This window comes from Oryzias melastigma, linkage group LG24 (genome assembly GCF_002922805.2).
Source record: "Oryzias melastigma strain HK-1 linkage group LG24, ASM292280v2, whole genome shotgun sequence".
Taxonomy (NCBI): domain Eukaryota; kingdom Metazoa; phylum Chordata; class Actinopteri; order Beloniformes; family Adrianichthyidae; genus Oryzias; species Oryzias melastigma.
Window position 1 is genome coordinate 13,554,928 of NC_050535.1, and position 11,487 is coordinate 13,566,414.

The 11,487-nt window shown below is 38.1% G+C and overlaps 2 protein-coding genes across 2 annotated transcripts; one reads left to right on the top strand and one right to left on the bottom strand.

Moving 5' to 3' along the window:
- Window positions 1–3,847: 3,847 nt before the first annotated feature.
- On the top strand, window positions 3,848–8,337 carry eif2b4 (eukaryotic translation initiation factor 2B, subunit 4 delta). Its single transcript, XM_024291602.2, has 13 exons — window positions 3,848–3,982; window positions 4,372–4,409; window positions 4,488–4,653; window positions 5,260–5,475; window positions 5,577–5,659; window positions 6,260–6,351; window positions 6,463–6,577; window positions 6,704–6,780; window positions 6,897–6,999; window positions 7,074–7,201; window positions 7,487–7,664; window positions 7,775–7,955; window positions 8,032–8,337. The coding sequence occupies exons 1-13, from the start codon at window positions 3,961–3,963 to the stop codon at window positions 8,229–8,231; spliced, it is 1,599 nt and encodes a 532-aa protein (XP_024147370.1). The 5' UTR covers window positions 3,848–3,960; the 3' UTR covers window positions 8,232–8,337.
- Window positions 8,338–8,505: 168 nt separating this feature from the next.
- On the bottom strand, window positions 8,506–11,291 carry atraid (all-trans retinoic acid-induced differentiation factor). Its single transcript, XM_024291603.2, has 7 exons — window positions 10,832–11,291; window positions 10,536–10,675; window positions 10,102–10,170; window positions 9,772–9,843; window positions 9,574–9,695; window positions 9,398–9,498; window positions 8,506–9,329 (listed from the first exon to the last, which is right to left on the bottom strand). Exons 1-7 carry the CDS (start codon window positions 10,922–10,924, stop codon window positions 9,225–9,227), a joined length of 702 nt encoding a protein of 233 aa, XP_024147371.1. The 5' UTR covers window positions 10,925–11,291; the 3' UTR covers window positions 8,506–9,224.
- Between the last annotated feature and the right edge of the window lie 196 nt (window positions 11,292–11,487).

An 11,487-nucleotide genomic window follows, 5' to 3' on the forward strand; every position in this document is an offset into this window, starting at 1 on the left:
GACAGTAAAACACACCCATCTTCCATTTGCTTTCTCGTTTCCTCGCTTTCTCCCTACTTTTTTTGTTCATCCAGCCACTGACATTCGGGGTACAGCGAGGGCAGGGTGAGGTGGGCGGGGCATCATAGAGGAGCTGCAGGGGTGTAGGGTGTCTCGAGCCCAGTGTGAACAGCTGAGAGGTGTGATTTCACAGGCTGGCTCCCCCTCTTGTCAGGGCCCTGATTGGGCCGGACAGGAGGCGCAGGAGAGGCCCGGGGCTCCTAAAGGACACCAACAGGTGGGAGGCCGCAGTGGAGGGGGGCTGCTCCTGTTGGGGATAGAAAAGGCTGATCTGCAAGGCCTGTTGTGGGCACAATCCAGCCAGCAGACACAGAGGAGGATGGTTGATGGCAGAGAAACCCAGAGTGATGTGGGTCAGTCCGGGGACAGATAGATAGAGGCAAATTACAGCTTCAGGAAGGAGGGAGAGAGGTTGGTTTTTAACCTATTTCCTATGACTTTTCATCTTTTTAATTTAATTGTATGTATTTTTTTGTAAGTTTCCTTGATTTTGAGCAACATGTGAGTTAATGTTGTTGTTTTTCTTTTTTCTCTAAATTTTTTTTAAAAGTATAGAACTTTATTTGTGGAAGCTGAGATGTGAATCTGGAAAGTATCTAAAGAGAAGAATCATGAATTAGTTTTTTCTTCAAACATTAGTAAAGAAGAAGCATTCTTTTCATCCTGGTTACCTTAAAAAAAAGGAGCAGTTGGGTAAGAAGGAGTAAAACTTCTTAATTTCATTAATTTGTTGGACTAATGCTGTGCTAATGTATCAACAGAACAAGAAAACATTACAGTAAGCAGCTTCCTGCTCATTGGGGAGCTTCAGAATCCATTTTGACACCAGTTTTGTGTTTGCCAGTGAATGTTTGAGACATTTTGTGTGGAAGCTTCTTCCTCTTCTTGTGGTTCTGTCACAGTTAAAGCGTCATTTAGCCAGTTGTTGCTGCTACTCTCCATCCGTGGCCATGAAAGGGTGCTTTGTGTCTGAGTGGCAGAGAATCCAGTTGTTCCCTCTTGTGAGGACATGCTTCCTTATATCCCCATATTAATACACCACTTATGGAATGTAAGGAAGTGTGTGGTTTCAAGAGGACTTGAGCGTCAAGAAGGAATTATTTGATTTATTTATTGTTTTTCTAATGTTCATACATGTGAAGTTGGAGAGGGTTGTCATCGTCCATGAACATTTGTTTGAATGTGTGTGTTTGTTGGGGGGGGGAGTGGGGGCAACAGGTGAGAGGCCCCTTCAGCTCGGGCACGTGCGCCGTTAGGATTGCTTAAAGAGCCACAGATCCAGTCTCGGTGACTTCTTGAACAAATTCCTGCACAGCTCCAACTGCTGACAGTCAAAGAGGATTGACGGAGCGCAGCTGTCACCCGTTATAGCAAGCGCACAAGTCAAAATGGGAGGGGGGGTATGTGGAGCTGTCACTGAGGGTGAGGGTTCGTCCCCGGAGGCCGGCTTTGGAAGGAAGCAGGGAGATGTCACCGGCTGTCAGTTCCCGAATTTCTAAATATGAGCGATCTGCTTAGTGACACGGGGACTTTTAAGTTCCAGCTGCCTGGATCTGGTCGTCCTGCAGGGGTTTGACAGTCTGTCCTGTCCTTCTTTGTCTTCTCTTTTTATCCATCCATGTGGCCAACTGTGGTTCTCTTCCTCTCTCTTGCTCTGCCTCTTGCAGCTAAAGCAACTCGCCTTGCTGTGGCTGGTCAAACGGAACCAAGTCAGGTGTTTCAGAGAGGTTTGGTCCCCTTCAACCAGCTACTGCGTCGTGAATCATGTCAGCACGGGATCTAAGACACAGTAGCCTTGACTGAGGTTGTAAAACGATGTACATGTACCATGTATAGCTATTCTTTCATTTTTTATTGTTCTTTTTTTTAGTGTTGTATTGTTTTTCTTTTGATTTGTGGGTTCCTAAAAGAAAAAAAATAAAGATTTAAGAAAGGATTAAAAATATTTTTTCTGCTTGGAATCGTTTCAGTTGAAATAAAAGAAAATGCTCAAAATATTGAAAAAAATGTCCAAAAACACATTCAAAAACAAATTTTTCACAATATTAGATGAGCACAGTGAGATTTCTCTCACTACAGACTTTCTGGAAACATGAGAAGTCTGTCTGTGGTCACTTTAATTACAAGGCTTAGAGAGCAATACATGATGTAATTTGAAAAGCAGGTGTGAACAGTGTTGATGTATGTGAGCAAACTCATCCATCTGGAGATGCTCATGAGGTAACGCACTGGTTCCGGTCCAGAGGATTCAGTACCATGGATAGCACCATGTCACGTGTACAGTAAGTTTCCAGCCCACTGAAGAAATTTTATTTGCTTTGGCTAATACAGTAAACTATTTAATTTATCGGTCAAATATCTTACAAATGTGATGATTTGAGTATAAACAAACAGATAATTAAAGAAAAATAATCTGAGATTATGCTTCATCCTTCACATTTACTCAGGACATGTGCTGTTTTTCAGATTTTAATCTATATTCAAACCAGAACTAAAGTTTAAGTGATGAATACATGCAATTTTCAGCATACGTGTGCCTTTAGTTTAAACCCTTCTAAAGATATGTGTCAATCGAGTCAACAGATTGTTCACATTTATAAATTAATAATAGTAAAAAGTGTCAAATGCCTGAAACTCACAAGGGGAGGGAAGGTGAAATTCAATGATAAGGCTGTAAATAAAATTGAAAATATTTACAAAGCAACTTAAGTGACTTTCTGTTATTTCAAGTTCTTGAAAATCTAATAATTTTAACTTGAACTTTCAATGGCTTTCAATATAAAGCAAATTGTTAAAAAAATAGTATTTGTTTTTTTCTTTTTACATAATTACATCTACACTACTGAGAGCCAAGTCAATAAAATAATGAATGATAAAAAAAGAAAGTTAGCATCATGTTTAAAGAAATCAAAAATATTTGGGATTACAGACTAGCATAAAGGATCAAAGTGTGCATGGTTGTTTTAAAATTTTAGTGCATTTATTGTAAGTTAACAGTGGTATTTAACCCTAAAGAGAGTTTTAGAATAATCTGTCTTTTTTTTGTTTGTTCAAGTCATGTTTCCCTTTGAATGCCAATGACCTGCAAAAGTGAACTAGTTTTTAACAATAGCACACTTTAATGCAGAACAGATTTACTACTGGGTTGGTCTTTAGACAAGACCCTTCACACTACTGCCTAACTATGCAGCCATGGAACGAACAAGTCCTTTCAAAATAAAATACACCCTGTGTCCAAAAAGCAGCAGATTTGCTTCAATTAAAAATGCAGGAAACAGAATTTTCTGTCATTATGACTTTGGTGTGTTATCATTCTTTTTCTTCTTTTAATATTGAATAGAAACATGACAGCATTAGTGTAGAATCCAACTTTTAAAAAAATCTATACATGCAATAAGACTATGTTTTTATAATAATAAGCAACTCTAACAATAGCTAAAACCTTTTACCCTATTTTTTTTTTAGTTAGTTGACATGCCAAAAAATATAAACATAAATTTAAGCTAGTAACCAACTAACCAAAACTACAAACCCACCATTTATTCAGTTTTTTTGTATTTTTCATCAAAGCCAGCAACGCACAACGGAGGCATGAAAGAGAAGAGTCGCATGTGGGTCTGGGGCCTCAGTTTGCAGACCCCTGCTCTAACTAGAGGACACACCGCAGTTCAACATGTTGTTCACATAATTTTTATACAAATCTGTTTTATTATGTTTTTTTTAATCGCAATTCAAAAACAATGTTTCAGATTTTCATTTAAAGTATATATTTTTTAGTTATTTTGTGCAGTTTTGACAAGTTGTCTGCTATGAAGTAGTCATTCAGCCCGCTAGGGGGCAGTGTGACTTTCGGGGACGGTAGTTTCCCAGCATCAGAGGAAGCGTAGCGGTATCGTAAAGATGGCTGACAGTGGAGTGACAGGTGAGTTTGAGCTTCTACAACTGTTGGGATTTAGGTCTTTTTCTTTTTATTTTCATTTATTTCGAGTGGTGTTGAATAAAGTGTCGTTATTGTTTGTATAGTTTTAGTTTTAAGGCGGAATATCGTTAATTTCCAGACGCTGCTAACGTTAGCTCCGAGCAGATAGACGTGCTGCTCGTGTTGCATCAGTTTACTGTAGTTTTTAAATGCTAGTAGCAATACATTTGACATTTTTAAATCGCTAAATATTTTATGAAGGGAAACGTAGAAAAAAAATAGGGATACAAAACTGTTTTGGCGCATTATAAGCTATGAAAATGTGAAACTGATAACAGAAATTGAGGATGTTTCTAATTGAATCAGCTAAGATTGTTTTGCTTCTCTTGCAGATGGACCTGAAAAAAAAGAGGACATTGAACGTGCAAAGGTTTGGATTTGCCTTTCTAAAAGTCTTTATGGTTGTTAAGGATTTTCTTGCTAAGCTGTTGTGTTTTCTGCTTAGCAGAATGAAGGCAAAGAGCTGTCCAAAGAGGAGAAGCAGCGTCTGAGGAAAGAGAAGAAGCAGCAGAAGAAAAGCAAAGAGAAAAAAGATGAAAAGGAAAAAGAGAAGGAAAAGAAGTCGGGCGGTTCAACAGCTACTGCCCCCCAAGCTCAGCCCTCAACCCAAAAAGGTACACATTGTTTAGGCAACATCCAGTGTTTGTGTGGTACAACATATTACGCCTTAATTTATAATTCAATAAAAAAAAAGTTTTTACTTAGAGACCCACTTCAATAAAATGTTTAATGTTTTTAATCTGTTCTTGTGGCATTTGTCTGATGATATATAAAGAAAATTAAGCTTTAATTTTCATTTCTGAGTATTTATTCAAATTGTTGAGTCATGATATAAGCAGATATAATATTGTTGAAAAAAGATAATATTTGTTACATAGAAAATAAGCTGGACAGGCTACAAAGTCCACAATCCCCTCCATTCTGATGCATCCACTTCTAGATGTTTTCCTTGTCTGAGCTGGCATCTGACTCAAAGCTGTACAGCTGTACATCTACAAAATGTTTTGCTACTCTGCTAATGTTAGGTTGGGGGTGTGAGGGGCTGTAAGTTAGTAGGAGAGAAGAATTTGTGACCTAGAAAAAGACACAAGATTAAAAAAAAAAAAAAAGTCCAAAAACAGTATAATCATACTTGAAATACCACTAGGAACATTTTTATATTAGATCAAAAGATGAGTGGGATTTTAAATACTAAAAAGTAATTTGCTGTGTTTCCTCAGCTCCTCCAGCAGTGCCTGCTCCTGTGTCGAATTCTGTGCCTGCCTCAGAGCCCGCCATCCCGGCGGACAAACCCACCAAAAGCAAAGCTGAGCTGAAAGCAGAGCGAAGGGCTCGCCAAGAGGCCGAGCGGGCCACCAAGCAGACCAAGAAAGGGGAGCCGGGGCAGCAGAGTGCTACGGGCAAACCAAAAGCCCCGCCCAGTGAGCTGCAGCCAGGTAATAACACCATCAAAGTTTAACTTCAAGAAGGAAAAGTGTAGATATTAGATATTATAAGTAGATAAAAGATATTATAACAATCCTTTTCGCATTTGCAGTGGTGAAGAGGCTCCCAGAACACGTTCAAGTGGACGATCCAGATGTTTTAAAGAAATTGGCCAAGAAGCTGGAAAGACAGCAGGTTAAGCATCTCATTTCACTCAGAGCATGTTTTGTCTGCTGTGAGCTCTCACTCTCATCTTAAAATTGATCTTTTATGGATTTCCTGAAAGCTTCAGAATCTTTCAAGCACCCAGCTCACCAATATGCCTGCTAAACGTGCATGTGACTCATGCATGTGACTCATGCTAATATTTCTTTCAGACACCAGGGCACAATGCTGCCACAAAGGTATCCGTCGTCAACGTTAGGCCTTAAGAACTGTTGCATCAACATTTTTTTTAATCCTGTTTTGTTTGCTAACCCCTATTTTTTGCAGTGAATATTATCTTGTTCTTCTAAGCACAATTAAAAGATGTTTTTGTACTACATGTTTTGTAATCCAGCTTTCTCATTTGCAAAACTAAAATCCTTGATATGCAAACTTTTTGTCATTTGAAATCCGCTGTTCTCTGCTGCTAATATGGCGTGTTATTGCCTAAGTTGATTGGGGATTTTCAAAAAATTATTATGTTGTAGTTTGAAGTGTTTGCAGTTTTGAGATCATTTTTTATGAGTGGCTCCCTATAACTTGTCTTTATAGTTCTGAGATTTTTAGAACTTTTAAAACTCTGCGTTTCAGATTCCACTCCGCTCAGATTACGGCTACAAAGTCAGCCTGTTTTCCCATCTCCACCAATACAGCCGCAAAGCCCCACCAACACAGCAACTCAGGTAGAAAGACTGTGAAGAGGTTGTTTGTTTTTGCCAAAAAAAATTATCGTAATCTGAAAAAAACTTGGCTTATCTACATTTTGGTCTCAATTTTTTTTCCCTTTTTCCCAGCATTCCTTCCACAGTGATTCATCCTGCTATTGTAAGACTGGGTCTGCAGTACTCGCAGGGCATTGTGGCGGGATCTAACGCTCGCTCTGTCGCGTTGCTCCACGCGTTCAAACAAGTAAAGCATTCATTCTATTTTGTGGCTATCATGTTATTTCCTCCTGTCATTTATAGATTCAGTCAGAAATAACGATGTTTAATCAAATCAAGATGCTGGTTTCTTTATTTTCCTTTTTTTTTTTAGGTTATAAGGGACTACACTACCCCTCCAAATGAGGAGCTGTCAAGGGATTTGGTCAATAAGCTAAAACCTTATATCAGGTAAAATATCAAATATGTTTTTTTATTATATATATATTTATTCACTTCAATTTTTTTAATTAATGTAAGTTTTATGGATGTTCTTCAAAATCAAATAATTTATTGTTTTTATCTAGTTTTTTGAACCAGTGTCGCCCCCTATCTGCCAGCATGGGGAATGCCATCAAATACATCAAGAAGGAGATTTCTAATATTCCCAGTCAGTGCAAAGAAGAAGAGGTTCGTTTTAGACAATCTTTTCTCACGCTAAGGTTTGGTGGAACTGCATTTCTAATCCTAGATGTTCTCTTTAGGCAAAAAGCAAACTGCTCAACAACATTGAGTGGTACATAAATGAGAAGATCATTCTTGCTGCTAAAGCTATCGCTGTCTCTTCCATTGAAAAGATCAGTGATGGGGATGTCATTCTAGTTTATGGATGGTAAGGTGTTTAAAAATCTCATCACATTCTTAGATTTCATCAACTGCATTTTTTGGGGTTGTCTCTTACAGAGGGCGCCAACCTTTTGGGAGATAATCCAATAGTTTTCCAAAATAAAACTTCCTTCAGAATCAGATTATGAATAAAATGGAAAAAAATGTAGATTGTGATCTTTGCGGCCCAGGGGTTGGGAACCACTGATCTGTAACACTCCAGTGAATTCGATTTCTCTCTAGCATCGGAGCATCTAGGTTTAGTTAATTCTGCCTCTGATCCCTCTGTCAGCTCATCCCTGGTCAACCACATCCTATGCGAGGCCTTCGATAAACAGAGGAAGTTCCGCGTTATAGTGGTGGATAGTAGGCCTCGGCTGGAGGGCAGGGAGGCCCTGAGGCGCCTGGTCCAGAAAGGCATCAGCTGCACTTACGTTCTCATCTCAGCCGTCTCTTACATTCTTCCAGAGGTAATCAGAAAACCATAACAGCAGAAGGAAAAACCTCAAAGTTGTGAAGTGTTTCTGCATGTCCAGAGATTAACCAGGATGAAAAAAAAATTTTTTTTTTCTTCTTTTAGGTATCAAAAGTTTTCCTTGGAGCTCACGCTCTCTTGGCCAACGGATACGTCATGTCGCGAGTTGGGACCTCACAAATAGCTCTGGTGGCTAAAGCCTTTAACGTGCCTGTGCTAGTGTGTTGTGAGACATACAAATTCTGTGAGAGGGTGCAGACAGATTCTTTTGTGTCCAATGAACTCGGTACGGAAACCTCTAATCACTATTTTACTTTCATTTGACCCTTTCAGTTCAGTTAACAATCAGCTCTTCTTTCCAGATGACCCCGATGACCTCATCGTGACCCGCAAAGGTAAGACCCAGCTGGCAAGCTGGCAGCAGGTGGCCTCCCTCGGCCTGCTGAACTTAGTGTACGACGTGACGCCCCCAGACTTCGTGGACCTCGTCATCACAGACCTAGGAATGATCCCGTGCACCTCCGTCCCGGTGGTGCTGCGGGTCAAAAACGTGGACCAGTGAGCGGCCGTCATCTACCATCAGTGTGTGCAGATTTGCACACATATTCACAATATCGTGCTTTTAGCATGCAATAAAATATACCTGACATGGCAAAAGCTTTTTTAAATAGTGTTCTTGTGTGTTTTTATGAAAGGGCTTTTCTTTTTAATAACTTCTCTTTAATACTAGTTATATAAAATATTCAATTTGTCTAAAAGTTTTAAACCTGTAAATGTTTGTATGTGATTCCAGTTGTAATTATGACAAAACTTTTTTAATGACATAACTCAAAAGGTCAAACATAGAAACCAGTCAGTTTATTGTCTTACAGCAGAAGAATTACATATAATTTCCACTTTTCAAATAAATATTTTACATTAACTCATTTGTATCTCCTTCAAAGGGAGTACTGAAGTTTTCTGGCCATATTGAACACAAATGCAACTGTTTTATTAGTCAATTTGTAACTTTAAAAGCATAAAAAGTAATAAATGAAGGCTACACTTTGACCTGAATCCCAATGGGACGATTCAACACAATAACATAGATTATGGAGTGCAACAGATTGACTTCTTATACATTCTATAAAGCTGTGTAACAGGTCTGTTTTAGTTTCCCTTTTAAAAGATACAATTATATTTGCATCAAATGGATTTGAACACTTTGCTGTTCAGATAACTTGTAAAATCAAAGGAAAAAAATCCCCATAATTTGAATTTTTTTCTTTTTTTTCTAAAGATTCAAAAGTTCTGTGTAAACCGGCACACATGCAGCACATTCAGTGGTTAGTCCCGTCAGTATTAATAAAGTGGTAACAGTGGATCAAAGCATTCAAATATCACCCGTCCAGGAAAAGGAAGTCAGTTCTTTGTATATCTTTCAAAATAAAATCTAGCTGCTTCCTTAAATTGTTTTACCATTTATAAAATACTGTACTTATGGTCAGTTTAGACTTTGTCAGCGTTGTTCCTTCAAGTTTCATCTGATCTGACGGCCAATAACGTCAGCTGTGATTCACAGGGATATGGCCTTCCGTCTCTGCGTGAGCCACAGCAAGAAGGAGATCACGACTGTAGATGCCGCCAGAGGTCCAAACACTACGAGTGCTGGGAAATCACCCTAAAAAAAGATATTTAAAAATTGTGTTAAATAAACCAAACGTTAAGGTAAAAACTTACAGAACTCACCTGTCGCAGACACTTGTATCCGTAAAAGTCTTCAGCGCAGCCACACTCGTAGAAGCTGGGGCCATTCGGGGCACAGAGGGAGTTTTCCGGACAATAAACCGCTGCGAATTCCCAATAATTCTTAACAGAGAGCGTGCTGGAGTTTTAAAAGAAGCAATGAAAGACTGAAGACTTACACGGCTGTCCCGTCTGGTTGCACATGTTTTTTTGCCCCTCACAAAGACGGTTTCCCTCTTTGAGTTCCACCTTTTCCCAAGAAGTGTTCCCTCCAGGACAAACAACGTGTGGTGGTAAAATCCTGCAGACAAACACCAACATTAGGTCACTCATTGCAAACAAATTTCACAATTTCTTTGTGGTAACTGGATACTCACATGAAGTTTAGGTCACCAAACCCTTGAAATACTGTGTCGCTGATGTTGACGATTGGATTGAGGGAGAAGTCTCTGCAATATGTACACATGATTTAGTGCTAATCTCTGTAAAACTTTATTAGAACATTTTAAAAACCTTTCTGACCAAGATCTATTTTTCTGATAAATTAAAATCTTCCAGAATCACTAAAATAATCTAAGAATTTTAGGGAAAAAAACAAAAAGAAATAAAGCACAAGTTGCACAAGCTCAAGTTGCTTCTTGTTTATACATAAACCTCCTATATTATCTCCTGTTCAGCGAGAATTCAACACTATTTGGTGTACTTACATCATGACTACTGTGGACGCTCCCTGAAGATTTTCCACATGAGTTAAAGAACAATTAGATAGGTCCAACCTTAAAAAAACCCAAACAGTACTGTTTTACCTCCAGAAGTTACAAAAAATATAAACTTTTAATACTGAAAGAAGTTAAAATTTTATTTATAGCATTTTAATGCAACCTTCACATTTTAACCATTTTTAAAGAATAGTTTATGCTTTTAGATTGAAAAAGAGTTAAATAAATCATTTTAATTAAAAAAACACACAATGTCGTTTGTTGCCTTAGTTTCACAATAAAAAAAAATAACAATAAAGCATTCATTCTAGTTATTTGTTTGCAGCCAAAAGAAGAAAAAAAAATGGCCAAAGTGACATTTTGTTATATTTTTTGTTTTATATTTAGTTAAAATACAAATATTCCCTTAAAAGCAGCATTACCCGATGATGCGTTCAGGGTCGCCCATGCTGTTATTTCTCAGACAACATCTCCCCTGGATCCGTCCCGCGGACCAAGAGCAGAACCGATCCACTGTGCTGTTGTTTCGAACGGATCCGCTGCACAGCTCGCAAACCTGCGGCTTCATATCACAGTGCAGGAGCAAAGGTGGTCAACAACACAGATAGAGATCGTCTGTGCTGCCCGTACACAAAAACATCGAGCTTTTCTACGCGTTTGGACTATTTAATGTCTCTTGTGAGATTAAAGTTTTTAGATTGTGTAACAGAAATCTTACCTGTGTCTCAGTCCGTTGGTAACTTGTACTAAAACACACATTAAAGATCAAAACAAGCGCTACTATCTCTATCCAGCTGTACGGAGCGTTCATGTTCGTTTACTGTGGTCATGTGATCTCACTGTGTCAGACACGTGACAGGAAGTCAGTGTTATTTTTTTGTTTGTTTGTTTGTTTGTTTTACACATCAGTTACGCATATGGGGCATCAGATCGTTTTATTGTGTAACCTTATTTTAGCTACACATTTTTTTCATGAATTAGCATTTTTTATTAGAAAATTGATTTTTTAAAAATAAATTGCACAACATTTTGACCGTAATTTGACTCACTTAAATATAGAAAATTATTGCATTTTATTTTTGATTAAAATTTAGCTTCGTTTTTTGCTTTGTTTAATCTATTTCAATTTAATTTTACTTTTAACATTTTATTTAATCGCTACTTTCAGGTTGTACCAAATGAGAGGGGGATCACTCAAATGTTCTCTCGTCGTATCAAAAATGTTATACACTTGGGTTAATTTATTATAACAAATAAAAACATATAGCTGATTTTATTACATTTCTTGTAAATATTCTAATGTTGTTTTTATGTGTACACCGATGTTTTATCACATTGCTTTTTTCCGTTCACCCCACTGATGATGTAGAGATG